We start from the raw sequence: 23,755 nt of genomic DNA, 5'->3' as shown, positions 1-23,755 counted from the left end.
CCACAATTTCTTTATCCATTCATCAGTTGATGGACATTTAGGCTCTTTCCATAATTTGGCTATTTTTTTTTTTTTAATTTTTTTTCAACGTTTTTTATTTATTTTTGGGACAGAGAGAGACAGAGCATGAACGGGGGAGGGGCAGAGAGAGAGGGAGACACAGAACCGGAAACAGGCTCCAGGCTCCGAGCCATCAGCCCAGAGCCTGACGCGGGGCTCGAACTCATGGACCGCGAGATCGTGACCTGGCTGAAGTCGGACGCTTAACCGACTGCGCCACCCAGGCGCCCCCATAATTTGGCTATTGTTGAGAGTGCTGGTATAAACATTGTGGTACAAGTGCCCCTATGCATCAGTACTCCTGTATCCCTTGGGTCAATTCCTAGCAGTGCTATTGCTGGGTCCTAGGGTAGGTCTGTTTTTAATTTTTTGGGGAACCTCCACACTGTTTTCCAGAGTGGCTTCCCACCAACAGTGCAAGAGGGTTCCCATTTCTCCACATCCTCTCCAGCATCTATAGTCTCCTGATTTGTTCATTTTGGCCACTCTGACTGGCGTGAGGTGATATCTGAGTGTGGTTTTGATTTGTAGTGAATCTTTTTTTAAATTATTTTTTGATGCAAAAAGGTGATTTTATTAAAGCACAGGGACAGGACCTGTGGGCAGAAAGAGCTGCTAAAACTGAATCTTAAAGAGAAGAGAAACTGTTTTATCTGATCTGATATTTAAAAAGTCTTACTATTCTGTTAGATAAATAACTTATGAAAATGGCAGATTGTGCTCTCCCTTAAACATTTGTTCCTGGTTTTCCCTATACCATCAAAGCAAAAAATAGAACAAGCACCCTGGTTGGAACTAGAATAGGTAGGTATTTGTTGAATGGAGGAATTTACTTTATCATTTAGGATAATAATTATAATTCATAATTTTATTATATATCATTATAAATAATTATATCATGACAGTAATCCTGTTACTCCTGGCTGGACCAAAGTAGCCTAAGAGATAATTTGTTGTTAGAGTATTGCTTTTAAGTGATATCCTTAATCATTATCTATGGAACATGTTTTTTTCCTGCAGGGATAACTTGTGCTGCCTTATGTAGGCTCCTTCCTTTTGGTCAGTAGATTGTCTTTGCAAGATGGCTTCTGCAGTCCATGGCCTTGGAAGAGAACTCACTGGCAGTTCTTTGTAAACCAGGGGTGGTGAAATTTTTTTTTTTTTTTTTTAAAGACCCAGATAGTAAATATTTTAGGTGTTGCAGCCCAAATGCAGTTTCTTTTTGCATATCTGTGTGTGTGTGTGTGTGTGTGTGTGTGTGTGTGTGTGTGTGTTTTACTACCCTTAAAAAGGTAAAGCTCGGGGCGCCTGGGTGGCGCAGTCGGTTAAGCGTCCGACTTCAGCCAGGTCACGATCTCGCGGTCCGTGAGTTCGAGCCCCGCGTCAGGCTCTGGGCTGATGGCTCGGAGCCTGGAGCCTGTTTCCGGTTCTGTGTCTCCCTCTCTCTCTGCCCCTCCCCCGTTCATGCTCTGTCTCTCTGTCCCAAAAATAAATAAAAAATGTTGAAAAAAATTAAAAAAAAAAAAAAAAAGGTAAAGCTCATTCTTAGTTGTGGCCATACACAAAATAGGCTGGATTTTTCCTGCTTGCCATAGTTTGTCAACAATAAGCGGAACTTCCACGGATATGAGCTAATGGTACATCTCTAAGCTCAGAGCCGTCAACTCTGACAGTGGTCTCTTTCCAGATATCCTAGTCACTTCTTTTCCTCACCGACATAGGTGTCTCCTTAGGACTCTGTCACCTCAAATAGGAGCTTTTACTATTCTTCTATCCCTGTGTTTCAGGAGAAGGAGATTAGACAGGTGTCCTCTTTGCTCTATTGCCACTGCCACTTCTCTGTTCTTTGAAGTTCTATCACTGTCACCCTTTCCTTATTATCTTACCTCCCAGAAGAACCTTCTCATTCATTGAAGACTTTACTTGGCTCCGTTTTCTTCTCCCTTATTTTAATCATTTCAGTGAATCCAGGACCTTGTGGATAACAAATCTAAAATTGTGACCCTTTTCTCCACGCCATTCAGACACTTCTCAGTGGCCACACCCAGATACTTACCAGCTCCTGAAACTCCCATAAAATTTGACTATTCTGTGCTCCATTCACCATCTCCTATCCCCCTCCACTGCTGAAGTTCTGTACTTTGACCTCATTCTTTCATTGTGCACCACCTATCTCCTGTTTTCAGATTCTTTTAAGTTTTGTTTAGATTCGGGTTTTAGAGTTGCCTCCTGTCACATGCTCTCCATCCCTCTGCCCCTGACTGCATAGTATTCGTCTTTCAAAACTCAGAGGAGCACACCAGGTTATCTGTTTCCTTTGTACCTGTTGTTCCCAAGTAGCTCAGCATTTGTGGAGAGTATCAGGTTTTTCCATTCATGTTTGTACATCTCAAGTGGATTCTCAATACTGCTTAGCAGTTTTACTGTGTACCTGTAATAAGTTCATTTTTCCAACTTTTAGATAATTTTCACTACTTAAAAAAAATTTTTTTTGATGTTTGTTTATTTCTGAGAGAGAGAGAGAGACAGAGCCCAAGCGGGAGAGAGGCATAGAGAGAGGGAGACACAGAATCCGAAGCAGGCTCCAGGCTCTGAGCTGTCAGCACAGAGCCTGACACGGGGCTCCAAACCCACGAACCATGAGATCATAACCAGCCGAAGTCGGACACTTAGCTGACTGAGCCACCCAGGCGTCCCTCACTACTTTTTCATGTTCTAGCTTAGCTTTAATATTTGCCTCTTCAACCAACTGTTCACTTTATATACATCGTTGAGACAATGAAACTGCCCTCCCCTTTCCCTCTCCCTCCCCTTCCTTCCCTTTCCATTTTATGGATGTAGCAGCTTTTCTCCTTTCAATGGCAAATACTCCTATTTGTGTCCTGGATCCCAATCCCTGTTCTCTCATCAGGAACCTTGAATCTTTCCCAAGTTTTTCACCTAATTTCTGAAAACTGCTTGTAAATCATCTTTGATTCTTCACTTTCTCTCTTCCATACCCTCCCAATTAAATTTAATTAGTCAGTATTTGTAGTTCTGTTTTCAGAAAGAGAGTCAAATCAGTCCATGTCAGGCCATCTCCACTCTGCCCTTACCTGTCACTTCCTCACTGGCCTTCATGCCACCATTCTTGTTCTTCATAATCCATTCTCTGGAGTTGCTGATGAATTTTTGAAAATGTACACTACAATATGCTACTCCTTTGTTCATCTTGTTATAGTATCATTCTGTCATTTCTTAATGGTATGTTTATTTGATGGGTATAATTTTGTTTCTAAACACTTATTTTTTCAGAACAGTTTTAAGTTCACATCAAAATTGAGGGGAAGGTAAAGAGATTATCCGCCCTGCCCCCACACATGCACACCTTCCCCCATTATCGACACCCCCTACCAGAGTGCTATATTTGTTACAACTGCTGAACCTACATTGACATCCATCATATTTGGGGTGAAATTCACATGACAAATAATTTGATTCCTAACTGCTTCTCCAACCTTTACTTGTTTCCACTCGCCCTTGGCTTATTGGACTTCAGGTACACAGACCTTCTGTCTATTCCTAGAATGGCCAAACTGTTTTCTATTGTGGAACAGCTCTGCTGGCACCCTGAACACCTTGTGTTTATCCATTTAGGCCAGGCTAGGTTCAGGCTAACCTGAGCCATGATGGCCCATGATCTTCCTGGAACACAAGGATTTGGGGCATGTGAGGAACTATCATGGGCCACTTCATGTATGCCTCCCTGTCTCCCAGAGAAGATGTGAGACAGTTGTCCTTGCCTCCAGATTTTGATGAAGTATGAGACTTTCCATTTTGAGTCCCTTTAGGGCATAGCTGCAGGCCACAAAGTTGCTTAGCTACAACATGGAATTAGTATCTCAGCAACAAGGTGCCCCACCCCTTCTGTTGCATTATAGTGTCCTCTTTCATGTCTCATGCCCCCTCTTTTTGTGTCTTTTCTTGGGACAGGACTCATGGGGCTACTGGTGGTTTGTCTTTCTTCTGCTATCACTGTAAGTAATAAACTTTGTGACCCTAACAAGGGCTTGCTGTTTCTACGGTAGCTGAATCTTGCTTGACAACCACTTGGGACTTTGGTTATTGTTCCCATTGCCTGCATTGCCCTTTCCCTGAGTTCCAAGTATTTCTTCCCATTCTCTTGCTTCCTTTGGTATCTCTATCACATCTCCCAGTTTTAGGACCATTAGCTGAACACACAGTGACAATGACTTGTGATGCAGGAGTATTTGCTGTAATTCAGGAGGTGCGAGGAGACTATAAGTGGATATCCAATGAGGCAGAATGAGCACATACAATTAGTCTACCAGAATGACCTGGAGGTGGCCTTGGGCTAGGCAGTGGGTTTACCCTGAATTCAGGTTTAGAAGTTGGGGCTTTGGAGAGAGACATTTTCTTCTCTTACCAGCAAACATCATAGATTAGAAATTGATTCCACAGTCTTTCTCCTATTATTTAGTATGTATGAAATTATCTAAATTTACTATTTTATTCTGTCTGAGTAGACAAATACTGTTAAATTCTTTGGTATATCCAAGTCTTATTTATGAGACAGTCCTTTCTTTACATTACGATTTTTCTTCTAGGGGTTTTGCTGTTTTGTTTTTTTGTTTGTTTGTTTGTTTTTAACAGGTTTTGAAAATCTGTTTAGATTATTTCTATTGGTTTTCCCCTGTTAATGCACCTCTTTATTCCTTTCTGTAATATCAGGGTGAATCTGCCTGTGTTGGCTTTAAAGTAACTGAATCTGTTCAGAAGCTGCTTAAACATCCAGACTGTTATAAAATCTTAACAACTCAAGATTTTTTGAATGTCGCAGATACAAACCTGCAGAAATCCTGGTAAATTAGGCAAAGAGTACAGAAACCACAACAAAAATTTAGGTCACTTGTTTAATATACAAAGTCTTTCTTTCACAGATAATTATTTTCTTTTCCTTAATTCATCTCAGTACACATTATTCACAAAACAGTAAGTTGTTAATGCAAGAGAATTAGGTAAAACCAAAAAAGTACAAATGCTCAATCTCAAAAATTGCACACAGTTAAAATAATTTTTCCTCGTTTGTTTTAAATGTGATATCCAATTTCAAAATGGGCTTCAGATTTGGAGGAAACATTGCAGCCCAAAATAACAGCACTTCCTTTCAGCTGTATTGATATGTAAAATAGCACCTTTGGGCTGACTTAAGAAAAAAAAGGTTTTTATCTTTCTTAATTAAAGTGTAAGTCTTTCACAATTATTATATAACAACTACAATAATGAATAATAAGTTTAAAGAGCTCTACTTTGTTCCGAAATATTCATTGGCAAGGTAAGGAAAGGTAAACTGTCAGTCAAATGGAATAATCTTCCCCACCACACCCCCTTGGCAATTACAGTCTCTTAATGATGTCATTGCTCTAATGAGCTAATTTTCCAGCCAAACAGTAGATGTTTTAGGGGTACCCAGGGACCTTTTGCAAAACAGAATAAACGAGGCTATCTCTGGGGCAATAATCACATGTAATAGCAGCTCAGAGTGAGATTCAAGCCAGGGATATTTTAAAAACACTTCTTCAATATACACCTATCTTCAATGTCTCCACTGCTATATCCCAGGTTGATGGGATCATTTTTGTTTGGATTTGTTTTCATTTTTGTTTTACTTGTGTTTGTTCTCAAGCTTAATTGCCTTTTGGACTTCACTCTTTAAAAAAATAACTGGAATTTCATTCCTTTACAATTCAATCTTTGATACAATGAAAGTGAGAGTTCTTTTAAAAATTAACAGCGTAAATGTCTGTAGTTTATGGTATTGATACTACCAAATGCATGATTATAAAAAGCCAAGATTTTTAACAATTGTGTTGCCATTCTTCAATTTCAGTACTTTGTTTCAATTCCGCTTTTTCACATGAGCAGGAAAACATGCTTCAAAAAAACTGTCAGCCTGGAGAGTAGTTTTTGAAGGGTATATCCAGTCCACAACAGTATTGTCACAGAGCCAAATCCTTTCACTGAAAGGGCAGTTGCCACACAGAATATGAAAGGAAATCAACATTAGGTTTTAAATGCATGTAATTATTTCAGATTGTTTGAACTATAAACAGCCATTATAGGAAAACTTTGTAAAAGATTTAAATTCGGGAGTTCAGGGTTTATATATGAAGTTCAGAAGAATAACAGCAGAATAAAAAGCTGACTGTTAACCTTCTAGGGAGCTATATATATTATTATATTCTCATTACAAGAAAGTCAAGGCTTTTGTGAGTTAATTTTGAGAATTTAGGTATGATCTTAAAACACTATGTCATATTTTCTTGTTAAGACAGTAATGCTGATCTTTTAATTCTAGAAATGTTTTCTTAGTGTTAGGTGTGACCCTTAATAAACAAGGCCTATTAGCCAGTCCTCTCCCATTGAGAAGTGAGCTATGCATTTACCAATCTTTAGATTTGTACAGAATTTAAATAGTATTTTTGGTGGTAATTAAAGTAAATAATCATTTTCCTTCCAGAGCAGACAAAAGAGATAACATTTCATTGCTTGCTGGTGACAGATTCCCTCCCATTTCCTCCCCCACCCCCCACCCCCCAGGGAATATATGTAAACAACTAGTTCCCATTGCTAAACTCCTGGAGAAATGGATTAGTAAAAAGCTTAGGGCAATTAACAGAAAAATTGAATCAAGGTTAATCTATTGGGTGATATGCCATGGTTAAATCACCCAAAGCTTCTATTCATGAGTATTTATCTTAAAACTTTAAAATAGAAATTTAAGAGGAAGTTAATACAAATTTTAGTCTGTTTAAAGTTCATTAATTTTTTATTACACCACTTTTACCCTTATTTGTGCAGAAATTTTGGTACACTTTCGTTAACTTCAACTGGGTCTTCCCTGTGCCTTTATTCCATACCCTCCATAACAAGTTTTAAGAAAGATGCTTTAAACCTTTTGTTTCCTGACTGACCAAAAACCTTACCACTTTTCTCATGTACATACATGAAATCACACACACACACCACACACACACACACACACACACACACACACGACATTGTTTACCTTTTCTTTATTTCTAGGAATTGGGACTATTTGGACTAAGTGTCAGCCACTACTAATATTCATATCTTTCTCCTCATTAAAAGGTTATTTCCTTTTCCTTTCTTATATGATAATCCGTGAAGAACAAGCACACTGATAATTACAAAGTGCATCGATGTGATACCCAGGTTTGTGCAATGCGATACCCATGCTTTGGTTCTTATGGCCATCACAGTTGCCTTTTCACAATAATAAATATGACAGCTAACAAAAATAAATCACCTTTTAAAATGTAGAACCTCTTTCTTTGACAGGTCACTACATCTATAATCATTAATCTAGCTCACTGCAGAATCTATCATCCACGCTTCAGTTTTACATGAATATGCAAGGAGCACGATAATCAGCTGCACATCAAACCTCAACAACTCAGTTTATTACTTACCACAAAATCTATTCAGTATCTTTACTTCCCAGCTGAGCAGGGAAATGCTGTCAGCTTTTTCAAACAGAGTCTAAATGCTTAGTCATAACTACTCCTCTGTCAAGTTGATACCACTTGTGGATTAAAAAAAAAAAAACAACAACTTACACATTTGACCTAAGAAAAATATTTAATTTCTGTTTCCTTATCATCTGTGCTTCATAGTAGCAAACAAGCTAATTTCAGAACTTTGCCACAGATCATTTCATCCTTCCATACTTTTTTTTTTTTTTTTTTTTTTTTTTTTTTTTACCTTTTAGAGAAATGGTAAGTTCACCTAACTCAGGATGTTTAATTTGATGAATGTAAGTGCTTAATAAAACTGTAATATTTGAGAGACTCTGAATAAAAGAATGAATTGAGCTGTTGTTTTTAAATATTCAACTGTTCGATGAAGCAGAGGTCCTGCCTCTAATTTTAGGGCTGTGCTATCCAGTACAGTTAATTCAAATGAAGATACGTTGTAAAGACAAAATACATACTGGATTTTGAAGACTTGGTTCATAAGAAAAAGATGTAAAATATCTCAATTTTAATACTGATGACATGTTGAAATGATATATAGTGTTAAATAAAATATAAACATTTCATTTAGTTTTACTTTTTCTAATGGGGCTGCTAGAAAGTTTAAAATGTATGCATATGATATGTCCTGCGTTTGTGGCTCACGTTATATATCTGTTGGACAACACTGTTTTAAGAGGGACGAGATAAAATATAGAGCCTGATAGTTGATTTCAACTTCTGTAGGTATTTAACAGTGCTAATTACACCCAAAAACCTCTGAAAATCTTTTGCTCATGACTTAAACATAATTCTAAGTATTGATCTCTTCAAATGTGTATTGCATCTATTTTAAAAACATGCATCTGTTAAAACAACTGGACTCCACTATAGCCATAAAAATCTGTTAGCCGTCCAAAGTATAAATATCAAAATATGCATCCTCCAAGTTTGCTTCTGATATGACGTAAGGATAATGTAGACAATTTCAAGCTTAAAACCAAGTATGTTTCTTATTTCTGGATGAGAGAGTTAACATTACAAGGCCTTAGAAGAAATACACATTGCAATTCAAGTCTGTATTCCTAAACTTTGTCCTGCTATCGTGAAGATGCATGTGTCCATGTAGTCTTTCGTCATTGCCTGAAAGCATCCCTCGCTCCATTGGTTCTTAATTGTCTTAGAAATCACCTCTAGCAAATTTTTCACATTTCTGTATCACACTTTGGACTGCTTCATGGGATCCTGGTCATCGGTGCCTTTTGGTCCTTTCCTTTTTTGAGCAAAGTAAGGAAGAATGAGTCAGTAGGAGAAAGGAGAAGATAAAGGAGTGAATGATTCAGGATCACTTCTGTCATTTGTAGTGGCTAAGGGCTAGAAAGATACCCTTCAGTGAAGAAACTCCCAACTGTTTGTGTCACACCGGGATGACCTCAGGGGGGCCTCCCTCTGCAGATGGCAGTGAATTTGTACCCGTTTGTGATACAGGCACCACCACAGCATCTTTGATGTCCGTGTTAATGTTACACGAGAAATTCTTCTCCTGCTTTTTGGCAGTGTCTGGGCAATTTTGCACAAAGATCACACGGTTGTAGGCCTTCAGCCTGCGCCATAACTGAACGTAGACTTTACACTGTACGTACATGAAGACAAGACCTCCCGTGAAGCCAATGGCCACCACAACCAGTTTTGTCCAAAATGGCCATTCAAGAACACCTTTGAAATAAAAAAGAGAATGTTATCACCAAGTTGTTATCAATGGACTTGGTAATTTTTTTTTCTATGACTCCTTCAAAAGACCATGCCTGCCTACTAAATTTTGTGGATAAGAAATATATTGTTAACAGGCAGTAAAATTCTAACCAGAATTGCTTAATTGCTTTCAACTCTTTTAAAGGTACTGTTGAAAGTCTACATGAAGGAGCTCACCTACCACTATAATGGTCTTATTTCTCCTTACAGCATCAAGTATGTGACATTAGACTTTAGATACTTACTTTGACATTTATTCCTTATAGTGAACATACTAAGTGAAAGAGTTTAAAATTCTTTTAAAGGATTTTACCTTACCTAAAACCTTAAAGGTCCACCTTAAAATCTTTTAAAGGTAAAGTAATAGGTACCTGTATAGGATTGTACATTCAGGTCCCCCTCCCCACCCTCATTCCCTTTAAAATTAAATAAAAAATGTGAAAGAAAGAAGCTGTCACATCTCACCAGAAACAATTCCTAAGTAAAGGCATGCATAAAATTTAGTGTTTTAGTCATTTTTGTTTCATAAGTCTTTTTGTCACTGAGAACCACTTTCTTACATATCAATATTTTCTCTTAATTTCCACCATCATAACTACAAATTGTCTTTCACAATTTTTAAAACTATTTCACAAGAGTTTCTGTAGCTACAACAATATTATGAATGTTAAATACATGACAGTCAGGAGTCCATCTCTTGCCAACATCAGTATGTGTGGAGGGTATAATAGCCATCTACGTTCATGTGAAAGGCTTTAGTATGTTGGGCCAGGAAGAGTTGGTTAGAAATCCTAGTTTATGAGAGTTTCTGATTCTATTTTGGGTTATTTACTTATTCCAATGGATAAAGTTATAAGAAGTCCTACCTACATTTTGTAACAGTGACATATGCTTTATGCTTCTGTAAGAAAACAGACACAAGGGCTTGTTCAGCTCTTACCTTAGTTCTACCTATGCAAGGAGAACAATCATCTGACACACAGACCGAGGGTAGACCAGTGGTTCTCAACAAGGGCAAGTTTTGTTTCCCAGGGGACATTGGGAATGTCTGCAGATACTGTTTATTACACCTGGTGTTGGGGTGGGGTGCTACTGACTTTTAGTAAATAGAGGCCACAGATGCTGCATAAACATCCTATAGTGTGTAGGATAGCACCACCCCCCCAACAAAGAATTATCTAGCCCAAAATGTCAGTAGTGCTGAGGTTGAGAATTCGTGTAGAAGATAATCATTTAAGCTTCTTAATTGCAGGGAAGATTCAGTACTCAGATCAGACATCTTGAAGTTCTCCAAATTTAGAAAGATTTTTGCTCTTGGCTACTATATTGATCCGTAGTTTCTATGTGTTTGGAATGTTTTAACCACAGACAAGCTGGAGAAGACGTGCTTTAGCTCCCATGTGGGGGGAAGTCCCCATGGGTTACATCTAACTTTCCCCTCTGTTTGCTAAATCAAACTACCAGCTGTTCTAAGAGTCTGGAGGTTTTCCATTTCTGAGGCTTTGTCCATGATATTTCTTCTCTCGGTTTTCCTTCCGTACTTCTGAATGTCTACTGTTCCACAAAAGCCAACTAAGAAGTAATTTCCAGCTGGAAATAAACCCGCATTCTTCCAGTTTCATGTTATTTCTTCCACTTGTGGCATGTGTTAACTTTCTAACAAGTTATTTTTACTTTGGTACACCATAATCTTGACAAGCACAGAATTTATGTCTGGTTGGTCTTAATTTTCCACAGTGCCTTGCTCAGTAGCTATTTCAAGGATGAATGAAAGCTTTTGAAGTTCCAACTTGGATTGCTTTGCCTCAGTCTTTTTAATATAACCAGAGGTGACAGCCTTTCTTCACTTGTCCATGAAGCCCTGCTTTCATTGGTGGATAATATGAAGAATCCACTCATGTCCTACCTCTCCTTCCTGAAATAATGGCTGGAAACCATAATATACTTGAGAATCTGGGCCATTTTCTCTAATTCTGGGAGACAGTCTGGTTCTTCCACTTTCTTTCACAATGTTCTCTGAATTGATTTTGTCTCCTCCAGTCATTTCCTTCGTATGTTTGGGAAGTCAGGGCTCCCAGTACATCCATCAACAGTTTAGAGTGTGCAGTATCCCCCTACCCTACATCCAGAAGTCATTTGGGTACAAACCCACTGTCCACGTGACATCTTCTCTCAGAGACAGCCTGATCTTTCTCTTTGGTTTTGACTAAGTGGGCACAATTTTTGTTTTCTATAAAGCTATTATTGAGCAGTTATAAGATTTTACCTTGGAAAATTCACCTAAAGGACATTGTGAGAGGAGATAATAACATGGGGCTAAGTGAATTTCCAAGAATGTTTCCATTGGCAAGATGTATTTACCTCCTTTTATCAAGATTTAGTAATTTGTCTTCATGCTCAACCTTGTTGGACTTCCTCAGTTCTATGGTGTCTTCTGTAAAGAAGAAAGAATGTACACAATAAGGGTGGTAGAAAAGTGAAGGCACAAAGTCTTGTTCCTTGTGGATCCTTTGTGTAAACAAGTAATTCTTGGTCCTCACTAATATATATTTGAAGCTGGAACCTGAACTTGGAAATGCCAAGAGCTCAAAGTTGTTTCTACCTGCCAGTTTGGAAGAGGAATTTGGAATTCAACTTGAGGCAATTCAACCATCTGTTCATTTCTCTGAAGCCCAAGGATCTATCTGTAGTTTTGCCTTTGTGCTTGGGATCTTCAGAAATTTCTGTAGGCTTAGGAATAAACTCTCTGTATCCCTACCTTTTAAACATTAACAGGAAACTTGCTTGGAAATTCTTGGGTAAGAATTGGAGGAGCTTGGAAGAGCAGATGTTCTGTCCACAACCATTTTCTAAGGAAATGGAAGTCTTCTCTTGTCCCCTATAATAGGTAAACCTGACTCATTCACTGTCCATATTGTCATGCCAATCCTCCACGAATGGCCAGTACATTCTCAAGCAATCTCAACATATGATTATTAAATTCTTCCAGGCCTCCTCTTTTTTTTTTTTTTTAATTTTCTTCTTTATTTTTTAAAATTTACATCCAAATTAGTTACCATATAGTGAAACAATGATTTCAGGAGTAGATTCCTTAATGCCCCTTACCCATTTAGCCCATCCCCCCTCCCACAATCCCTCCAGCAACCCTGTTTGCTCTCCATATTTATGAGTCTCTTCTGTTTTGTCCCCCTTCCTGTTTTTATATTATTTATGTTTCCCTTCCCTTATGTTCATCTGTTTTGTCTCTTGTCCTCATATGAGTGAAGTCATATGATTTTTGTCTTTCTCTAATTTCACTTAGCGTAATACCCTCCAGTTGCATCCACGTAGTTGCAAATGGCAAGATTTCATGCTTTTTGATTGCCGAGTAATACTCCAGTGTGTGTGTGTGTGTGTGTGTGTGTGTGTGTGTGTGTACATATATATATATATATATATATACCACCTCTTCTTTATCCATTCATCCATCGACGGACATTTGGGCTCTTTCCATACTTTGGCTATTGTTGATAGTGCTGCTATAAACATGGGGGTGCATGTGTCCCTAAGAAACAGCACACCTGTATCCCATGGGTAAATGTCCAGGCCTCCTTTCTGTAAGGGCATGTGTATGATGCGGTACTGGAGGGCCAGCCAAACAACCAACATGCTAGGAGGTCTGTGAAAGGCTTAAGGTGGTCTGTAGATTCGTCCTGGGTTATGGTATTGAAGATTTTGCATAGTAGAGTTGGATGAATGTGTGGTGCTACCAGAGCCACATAAATCAGCCCACGATCTGTAGGGAAATTTATATTCAAAGAGCAAATAAAAGCACTCTAGACAAAGAAAAGCAAATGGGCCTTTCAGCTCATCATAGACTCTTGGGAATCTGAGTCTGTGCAATATTTTTCTAGCAAGCCAGAGAGGAAAACTGGGGACTCTAGGTAAAGTTCTATAAATACTTGAATAAAAATAAAAATGAATGAAAGAATAAAATTTATAAATTATTTTCTCACATAAAAAGGTCTTCCAGATATTCCTCACTCTATTCTCCATTGGGGTTGGGTAAGTAGACATGGATTGGGACTATTTAAGGGCATTTCCCCTTCAGGAACCTGAGACTAGAATTTATTGGTCAACAGGACCACTGCCACTGACCATCTCTTCCCTTCTTTATAACCACTTTCTTCATCTTCACTCCCAGAAGGCCCTCCTTCCTGGCTAATACCCTGACCCCAAAGGATTCAAACTTTTATTCAATTTCTTTGCAGACCAGACCCCAATAGGATGTTCCTTATTATGCTTCTCAAAGGCTGTTTTCCTGTGTAAAGTCCACACCCATTCTTAAGGATCATGGGTTTTATTCCCAAGAATCAGTCACTCCAGTCTTTATATCTTCATCTGTCCTAATTCAGAGTGCTATTCCATTTCCTTCAGGTATTGACAGCCTGTTACCTGGTATTCTCTTTGGTCTCAGTTTCCTCATCTTTAGTAGCTTGTTCAAAAATACTCCCACTTGGCTCACGCCTCCCTGTCACCGTGTCCTTGGGTATCCACCCCCTCCCTCATTGACTCTGGCTGTGGCCACATGACTGGTTTGGGCCAACAGGACAATAGCAAATAGGGCACAACAGAAACTTCAAAAGTGTTCCCATTGTGTGTGTGGTTTACCCTCTTGCTACTTGTTTAAACACTGCACTTGCCATGGGAAGAAGACAGGGCCAACAGGTCCTGTGTGACGAAAAACACAGCTCAGTTGTTTCTGTCATCCAACCAATTGCATGCCCATTGCCAGGCATTTGGAGGAGGCCAGCCTTGATTATACAGCAGCCAGCCAGTGTGCCAGTTGTTTGTAGACACATGTGGATGCTGCAGAGAACAGCCAGCCAGGTCCTGGCCAGGAGGAATGCCCAACCGATCTGCAGAATTGGGAGTGAAATAAATGCTTGTGGTCTTAAGTTAGTAAGTTTTGGGATAGTCTGCTATATAGCAAAAGATAACTGATATATCAGTTAAAAATGCAGATATTGGTAGTATTTACCTCACAAGGTTGCTAGTGTAGGTTAAATGGGTAGTTCTTGACATAGAAAGTGCTATGTAAATATAAGTTATTTTTGCCATCTGGATGATTTAAATGCTACACACCTTTCGCTGATAGAGTTGTAGACTAAATGCAAAGCTTTCACTGGTGCCTATGACTAAGACCTAACTTCAATGGGCTTCAACCTTTAGATGTCCCATCTGGACTCCAGACTCCAGGGCAATGAAAACCTCCACAACTAGGCGAGGAGGAAGTCCAGTTAGCTGCCAGCCAGGCCAATGGAATTAGAACTATACCTCCTCACTCTGGGCCTCCGGGCATCCTTCCCAATCGGTAATTCTCTTCATGGAGAAAAGCTCAGAAATCTCACTGTGTGTTGTTAGGAAACATTTATGCCAGACTTTCAGACCACAATGACAATGGTTTGTAAGCTGAGTTTGTATCCACTTTCAGACTCTTCCAGACTCATTTTCTAGCTATATTGTTTCTCTGAAAATATGTTTCTTTTAATAGAACAGGGTCCCCAGCTCTCTCCACTGGAGAAACACATGCAGGGTCACCTGTAACATCTTGCTTCTTGTTCAAATTGGGTAAACCACAGGCTCCTGGGAGGGTGTTCATAATAAAGCTGAAGATGAGGCAAATTGCTTACTTCCTCATCTTTAAAACAGTGATCCCTAAAATCTCTTCCTGCTTTTAAATTGGAATTCTCAAAGTATTCTGCATATCTTGTGTAGATCATGTAACTGGAGACACCTGGAGTGTGTCTAAAAAGGCTTTTAAAATCCCCAAACAGCAGAAGAGAACCTGTCTCATTTAACAGCTGCAGGGACAATATATATTTAGAAAAAGCATCTCATTGGTAAGTTGGGATATTTTTGGCTGGGTGCTTAGGTTATGCAGAGTTATGAAATGTGTTTGCGTAAGGGTGTGTGTGAATGATGGGGCTAAGGGGATGGTTTTCTCCTTTACTTTTGTCCTGGTTGCTTCTCTCCTGTTGCTTAAATCATTAAAAAAAACAAACAAAAAAAACCTCACACATTTGTAACATTTTCCTTAACTTGTTTTAATGGTGGTATTCACTGTGAGTAAAGATAAAAATACAAAAATATATAAAAGTATGAGTATATATAAGAAATATATAAATATCGGGGCACCTGGGTGGCTCAGTCTAAGCGTTCAACTCTTGATTTCCACTCAGCTCATGATCTCCCGGTCCGTGAGATGGAGCCCCATGGCTTGGCTCTTCTCTGACAGCATGGAGCCTGCTTGGGATTCTCTCTCTCTCCCTCTCTCTCTGCCCTTCCCCTGCTCACCTTCTCTCCTCTTTCTCAAAATAAATAAACATTAAAAAAAGGAATATATAAATATATATAAATTATACAAATATATATGTGTGGTATTTGTATAAACACGATGTTTCCATTTATCTGATGCAAGGTCAAGTTCATAGTATCTTTGAAAAATGTATCAGAAAGCACCTTTGAAGGTTATTCAGTCCAACTTCGTTTTTCAGATGAGGAATCTGAGCTTCAGAGTGACTATTTTATTCAGCGTAACTAGTCCGCGACCAAGGGCAGAACTAGAAGCCTGGGCTTCTGACAAGTAGCTCAAGTCAGTGTTTATCATCTTTGGGTTATTAACAATAACAGTGCATACACTCACTTTAAAAAGGAATGCTTAAACAGCAGTGCTCAAATGGAAAATATATGGATTGCTGGGAAGTGATTTTTCACACCCACTCGAAGCAGATGTTAACAGCTAACGAGAATGGCACAGCCATCGTGCCTGTCTGCTGGGATCAGCCACAGCTGGCAACATTTTTTGAACCTCTACTCATATTAAATCCTCTCTGAATAATGAAGCATGGCCCCTGCCCTGGAGATGCTTAGAGGCTCACAAGTGGGGCAGGCATGAAAAAAAAAAATTCGATTTGTTATGCTAGCCCCTTGTGGTGTACACATTTACATAGTTCTAGGGCGAGATTAAAATTTGCACCTGCCATATGATTTCACTTCTGTGTAGAATCTAAAACACAACAAGCAAAACAAACTGAAAACAGAAAATAGACTCTAGACTCATAGATACAGAGAACTGTGGTTGCCAGAGGGGAGGAGGTGGGAGAAAGGTGAAATAGGCGAACGGAGGTATAAACCTCCAGTTGTAAGTAAATCATGGGGTGAAAAGTACAGCATAGGGAACACAACCAGATTGTAACAGCTCAGTGTGGTGACAGATGGTGACCACACTCAACTACGGTGAGCATTTTGTAATGTATACAGTTGTCCAATCTCTATGTCGTACACCTGAAACTAATATTGTATATCAGCTATATACTTCATTAAAAAAAAATACTCTGCACCTACTGTCTCTCGAATAGTATAAATTCTTGTGTTTTCCTGGTCTGTATTTTTGTGTTTTGTTTTCAACACACAAACAGTATACTGGAACATTTTTCTAGAATATGTAAAGATAAGGCAGGAGGACGTTGTTCCCCCAAATTAGAGTTAGTAATGGGTGATTGAGTGTGTTAAAGTTTCGAGTACCAAGTCTTTGATTTTTTTTTTTTTTTTTTTTTTTTTTTTTGTCATTAAAGGCAACAGAGAGAGAAGAGAGAGAGCTATCTGGGGCACCAGGCTTATTTAATCTAAAAGAACAACCATTAAAAACACATGAAGGATTTTTTTTTTTTCCCTTTCAGTATTGTTATTACAGTTCAAAGAATTTTGCTGTTTTACATTCAACCTCAGTTCGGGTTGAAGAAGGACAATTTGTTCCTCTTCCAATATTTTTGAAGGTTTTCGAAATGGATTTAAAATATTTTGACTTTTAAATTTTGCAGTTTTTTCAGACGTTAAAAGTAAATTCAGGCTCAGCACTCACAGTCCCAATGCCAAAGGGAGATTAAAATAATAACAACTCATACAGATGCCCACACTACCTACAAATGTGTACTTTGGGAAGTCAGGCTTTAAATACAATCTGGACATAAGTACAGATGGTACCCTTTGCAAAAGTCACTATAGTTTCCATCTGAAATTATCCAAGTTAGGTAGGAACTGTCCCACTGGCAAGTGGGTCTGTAGGAAGTCATGGATATGGTTTCCTGATGAATATCTTGCTGCCTAATTCAGAAGCTCTGAACACCAAAGATAAAATTCATCTCATTTCCACTTGCTCTTAAGAAACTGAAAATAATTTTTAAAAGTATACAGTAGAAAGCTGACCTGACCCTGGACCATGTGTGTATATATATATATATATATATATATATATATATATATATATGGCCTTTGATTATCATTCAGTATTTTCTTTTGGAAATCTGAGGGACCTGAGTGATAATTCATTTGGGAGACTCTGGCCTGAAATCCTGCATCCACCCAGAACTGAGGTGGGGGGCAGGCATTTTGAAGAAAAGTTCTACAAGAAACATGAAAGGTAGGAAAGTGTGAGCATGGGGTATGAGGCACTCACACTTCATCATTCCTTCTACAATGTTGACTGGGCAACTTCCCAGGTCCCTGACACAGTGCTCAGCCCCAGGGATATATGCTGGAGAGCAATCTGTCCTTCCCTGAGCTCAGAGTCTATTGGTGCCAGGAGACTTACAATTAAATGAGCAATTACAATAGTATGTGGTAAGTTTCCTGGTACAGCAGAGCTTCTCATCATGTCTGCAAATACCATGACATAGGGGATAATTAAACCTAAACCTCTGGGGATAAAACTCAGGCTTTGTAGGGTATAGAAACTCCACAGGTAATTCCAATATGCAATCAAAATGAAATGGGTTAAGTGCAGGATGCTAGGTGAGCACGTTTCTCAATACTTGGCATCAGAATCATCCGTTGGCTTCTTAAGCACAGCCCTACTGGGCTCTGTCCTCAGAATTTCTGGTCCATAGGTCTGGGGTGCAGAGAGGCCAAGAATTTGCATTTCTAACAACTGCCCAGGTGCTGTTAATGCTATCAGTCCCAGGAACCATTTTGAGAACCACTACGGTAGTAACAATTGTTCTAGCTCAGGTTGCTGAACCAGGTGTCCCAGAGGAAGTGATATTTAAGGCAACCTGCAAAGGCTGAGTGGGAGTTGAGCGGTGTGAGAACACAGAACAGTGTTTGAATGTGTGGTGGACAGAAGCTGGAGGAAGGTTTCATGTAGAGGGAAAAGCTGAGCAAAGGTCTAGAGCCCCATTCGTGGGGCTGAACGAATGTTCAGAATAATTGGCTACAACCAGGTCATGGTGGGGGCAGGGAAGGGGGCAATTTAGTCACATTAAAGAGTTTGGGATATATTTTAAGAGTAATGGCTAAGTAGGGATAGGATGTGATCAGATGTGTGTTTTGTAAATTTGCAATGAATACCTCATTGGGCATGGGTTAAAGGTGGGCAGAACTGGAGAAGGTCTAGTAAAGATACTGTTGCAGGTGTTCAAGTAAAAGGATAGTTTGCACAAGGATGAGGGCAGTCAGGAAAGAGAGACAGGGACAGATTCCAGAGACCAATGAGGCAGAATAATAGGATTTGGTGATTGACTGAAGGCAGAAGTTGGGGAGAGGGAGAGGAGAAATGACAGTCCAAATGGATTTGGCAACAGGTGTTTGTAGTAATGCCTTTCCCACGGGTGTTAGGGTGGACAGCGGTAGTAGATTAAAAGTTTGGACACATTGAGTTTGGGGTGCTTGGAAGACCTTTAAATGGAGACGTTCAGGAGGTCGATGCCTGATCTGGAGTGCAGTATGAGCTGGAGATAAATTTGGAGCTTGGTTCTCAGCATAGAAATGACAACTGAAGGCGTGAGGGTATCCAGGAGCACTGGAGAATGAGCAGGCAGAGTGAGATAAATGGAAGGAAGCTTGGGGCCAAGGGTTTCTTGGGTTCTGGAGACTTTGGTTGGCTGAAGTGGAGATAGTCCTGTTCATTGTAGGAGAAATGATCACTGTTCACTCACTTGTCTCAGAAGTGGGATTGAGTAAATGAATGTAAGGGAGAGGTTCTAGACTGTATATGGGTGACACAAGATTGCTTCTTCTCATTATGTCCAGGACAGGTGCTCATAATCTTCCTTTCCTCTCATGTGGCCAGAGGAGAACAGGAGGTGCCCTGCTGGTATCATGGCGACCGCTGGGAGAAGGCAGGGCTACACTGGGGCCGATCTATGATTCTCAAACACTGAACTCTAAATCAGACATTTACAACTACTTATCCCTGGCTGTTAGGGCTGCCCTTGATCGCTAGGAAAACACTTGAGTCTGAAGATCTTATACTGGGGTGTGCTAAGGTGAGGGCGGTGGTGGGGTGCCTCGTTGTTGTTCTATACGTACATGACTGTGTGTATGGCACACTTTCTGTTACTTAGCTTGGGCCCGTCCCTGTAAGTATAGGGGGCGTGGGTAAAAAAAAAAAAAAAAAGTCCTATCCTCAGGAAACTTATTTCAGGGATGTAACAGACATGTTTTAAAAATCCAGTATCTCAGGACTAATGCATAATGTAGTTGTAAACAGTCTAGTCTGGTATACACTGTAAATATCACTGTCATGGAAGTGAAACACAAACACAACTTGCACCGACCCGTTTTCCTAGCCACCACATCGCCGCGCAGCAGGCGGGTCCTCACAGTCCCTTCCTCCCCAGCCGCTTCTCCAGCGCCCAGAGCGCGCGCTGGTGCTCCCTGCTGCCACCGAGCGGGCAAGCGTGAGAATGGCACATTGCTCCTGCTGTTACGAACCCAAAGAAAGGCAGAAATAACAGAACTTTTCCTTTTAATATTCTTTTCCTTCTTCTTTCTTTCCCTCACTTCCTCTCCCTCACTTCCTGTCACCTTTTTATTTCTTTCAGTTTCTTTCTTTGAGGGAAGCAATAGGCATTTTTGAAAATACTACAAACTTACAGTGTTATCACCTGAACAATTTCTCTTTTTAAATTCACCAGTGGCTTAATATTGTGTGTTTGTTTTTTTCAAGGGTTGATGGTGGGGGTGGTTCTGGGAATATTTCTCATTGTTTTACCAGCTATGATTTATGCCATATGTGGAAGCTGGTAGAGCCTGATGAGAAATGGAGCTGAGCACATTCAGAAGTGAAAATAAACAGTCTATTTTTTATTCTGCTTTAAATGACCTATCTTTTTCAGATCCTAGAATCTGCCTTAATGATTTTTGAAACAGCTTTCTTTGTAGGCTTGACACCATCCTTCACAATTAAACTCAGTATGGCTAAAATTTCAAACCGTAGTGTTAATCTACTCCTATCAAATTATATGGTACTAATTAATAAGGTATAACATATTTCTCTAGTAGAGTATCGTCTTATTCATGTTTTAAAAGAAGCAATGACTATAGTGAATTAAACTAAATGAAAAAACTTCCACTTTCACAATTGTTTGCTTTTTCACATCAGGCAGAACATGATTTAAAAAAAAATTTTTTTTTAATGTTTATTCATTTTTTGAGAGAGAGAGTGCAAGCGGGGGTGGGGCAGAGAGAGAGGGAGACACAGAATCTGAAGCAGGCTCCAGGATCTGAGCTGTCAGCACAGAGTCTGATGTGGGGCTTGAACTCACAAGTCATGAATGAGTTCATGACCTGAGCTGAAGTCAGACACTTAACCAACTGAGCCACCCAGGCTCCCTAGGCAGAACATGATTCTTAATCAGTTCCTGAAAAGCCTGAAGTGATGTATGACATCTATATATTTCTCTTTACCAATGTTTATATGGACTTGATAAATTTCGTACCTCAGCGTGGGACCCTAGGCATTCAATCAGAGTATTTATAACATAACTGGAGATGACTTAATTGCCAGTACTGGTTTTTGCTAGCTTATCACACATGAAGACCTAACAGGGGAAATAGCTTCCCTACCCACCTCTGATGTCATCAGAGAAACCAATAGGAGGAAAAAAGAAAAGAGACATGCTCTTACCATTATCATTGCCTTGCTTGATTTCTTCCGCTGTCCGATCTATTAATACATACAAAGACCAAACCACACAGGTGATCGCGATTACGTGGAATGTGACAGAGCAGAATATTTTCCTCCTTTCGCTGGTGGTCATCTGTAGTTTCTCCCACTGCAATTGTAAATGAATCACTTACAATACTGAATTTCTGACTAGGAAACTTGGCCCCCCATTTATATGCCAGACATTGACCATGAATGGAGGAGAAACGTAAGATACCTGCAATTTCAAATGACACGACAACATTCAAATAAGTCTTTGTGTTGGGAAAGATACGAGATCATAACCCCTGGAGTTATATATAACTTAAATATATATTAAAATGAAAACAAATATTTTCCTAAACAAATTAAATCAAGTAATTTCTGTTTTGCTGGCCTGAAGTTTTCTTGTCTATAACACGGATGGGATAGTTTTACGGCTGTACAATTTTTGGAAAACATTTCCTTCAGGTTTCTGCATATCTCCCTCCTTTGTGGTACTAGATTATAAGTAGTAATAAGTAATCTCTTCTCGGATTAACACATAACCGGATATAGTGTTGCATTCTTGAACGTATGTACATTAACAGGTACTTGAACGGCTGAATGGTATCTGTGAAAGTCAACATCTGTTCACAGCCCTTTTCCGAGAGAACACATTTTATCATCTGGGCAATGGGAGAGAATCTGAGGAAGGCCCTTCAAGCACAATCTTGATTTTCTGCTACCACTACCGTCAAAATCACTGGCCCTTAGGCATACTCCTCAGGAAGTTGAGGGCTGATCCCTCTTGGGGGAGGAAGAGGACCACAATTTTTACTGTAGTAAGTTCAGGTTTGTATGAGGAAACATGTCCATTATTTACTTCGGAGAAACAGACTCAAAATTTTAATGCCTTGACGGTTACAGTGTGACTTCATTTTTGTGTTAGGAATTGTGCCTTTATTTTTCACTGCACCATTTCTAAAGGGAAATCAAATCGCTGTGATTTTTGTCACATCGATGTGCCAAACTTTGAAGAATCCGTGATTTCTTTTCCCCATTCTTATTATGCTCTTGCTAAAGCAAACTCTTTAGAACTTCAGAAGACCCCCATTCCTTTCCCACCCATCCCCACGTCCTCAGTTGAAAACAAGAGGGCATATGTTCATGCTCCGTAAGTCCTGACTCTGCCACCAGCTTTGAGACAGAGGTAAAGTTGCTTAACCTCTCTGAGCCAATCGCTTCATCTCTGTAAGATATAGATTGTGGCAGAGACTGTAACAGAGAGGTATGGGGAGAGGAACCTTCTTCTTTTCTTCCTTTATTAACAGACTAATTCTGTGAGCGTTGGCATTGTGGCCAGCTAAAAGCTGCCTTCCAACCTTCCCTGACAGAGGTGGACAATGACTGGTTTCCATCAATGACATGAGATGACTATCTACTGGGATATTGAGTTCTTGTCTTCCTGGCACAGGAACTTCCCCTTCTTCCTTTCCTTCAGTTTTTCTTCTTTGTTACCTGGAATTCATAATTAATGGCAGGAGTCCCAACAGCTCCTTGCAAGCTCCAGGGAAAGTCTTGAGAATTGGAGAGACTCAGCCTGATGAGCAACAGCTTCTCTCTGGATGCCCACTTTATATGCAGGGAAAATAAAGCTCTGTCTAATTAAGCCACTGTTTCTCAGGACTCTGCTACTTGCTGTCAAATGCAACCCCTGATAGAAGAGTTAAATTGATACTTCCTAACGTGCCTTCCATTCTGACGATTAAGATCCTATAATTTCATTTGTAAGAAAGCACAATACTTAACATCTGGTCATGATGCGCCAGAAAGCTTTGTAAACACTTTAGAGAAATAAATGTTATATTTCCAAACACCATCCATTCCTCCCCTACTGGCTAGTCATCATGCAGTTTTCCTTATAAAGGGTCTGTTAGAACCAATGAAAAATTCACACTTCATCTTGTACTTTCTTTTTTGATTAAACTGTATTTTATATATTATATCAAACAAATAATGGAGAAATCTTGGTAATGCGGCTATGGGAGAACCGATGCTTCAGTCTAGGCTCTACGTGTAATTAATCGACACTGAACTGAGAAGGTTTTCATATGTGTATCTTGGCTTTTATCTAAACTTCATACCATCTCTGTGAAAGACTGATGTTTAAAAATCTGTTTTGTCATTGATTTATTGTCACGTTAATCTGAATAACCTGTCTCATTGTAAAACAGAATATTATCATTTGGCAATACCATTTCGTGATTTAAGGACCGTTGTGAATTATCTTTATATCCAGTATGACCAAATAAAAACTGCCGGATGGTGCAGAAAGGCAGCTTTACACGTTCACATTTCCTAAATGTTCCAAGCAGATGAAAACATGTTCAGTAACAAAATATCCCTACCAAATCAACCGTCACTTGTAAAACTGGCTTGAAAAAGAACCTTAAGAATTGTG

At 39.4% G+C, this 23,755-nt stretch overlaps 2 protein-coding genes and 1 long non-coding RNA gene across 15 annotated transcripts in view; 2 read left to right on the top strand and 1 right to left on the bottom strand.

The window, feature by feature from the left end:
* TMA16 (translation machinery associated 16 homolog) overlaps window positions 1-23,755 on the top strand; it is an 86,761-nt gene that overhangs the window by 29,368 nt on the left and 33,638 nt on the right. The gene's annotated exons all lie outside the window — the stretch shown is intronic.
* LOC131506905 (uncharacterized) lies at window positions 490-5,508 on the top strand. Its single transcript, XR_009259214.1, has 2 exons — window positions 490-1,352; window positions 1,593-5,508. It is a non-coding gene; the product is annotated as an uncharacterized LOC131506905 (long non-coding RNA).
* Window positions 4,960-23,755, bottom strand: part of MARCHF1 (membrane associated ring-CH-type finger 1) — an 899,266-nt gene continuing 880,470 nt past the window's right edge. For 9 of the 12 annotated variants that reach the window (XM_058720976.1, XM_058720974.1, XM_058720983.1 and 6 more), the window contains 2 exons: window positions 21,295-21,442; window positions 4,960-9,311 (listed from right to left, as the gene is read on the bottom strand). In XM_058720976.1, the coding sequence (XP_058576959.1) occupies window positions 9,013-9,311; window positions 21,295-21,442 (447 nt within the window). In that variant the 3' untranslated portion in view covers window positions 4,960-9,012. Of the gene's footprint in view, window positions 9,312-11,708; window positions 11,782-12,463; window positions 14,246-15,408; window positions 19,743-21,294; window positions 21,443-23,755 lie in introns of those variants that run through there. The other 3 variants (XM_058720980.1, XM_058720979.1, XM_058720981.1) reach the window with 3 other exon arrangements.

This window comes from Neofelis nebulosa, chromosome 3 (genome assembly GCF_028018385.1).
Source record: "Neofelis nebulosa isolate mNeoNeb1 chromosome 3, mNeoNeb1.pri, whole genome shotgun sequence".
In the NCBI taxonomy this organism is placed as follows: domain Eukaryota; kingdom Metazoa; phylum Chordata; class Mammalia; order Carnivora; family Felidae; genus Neofelis; species Neofelis nebulosa.
Note: the sequence above shows the minus strand (reverse complement) of the source record. Positions and strands in the feature narration are given on the sequence as shown.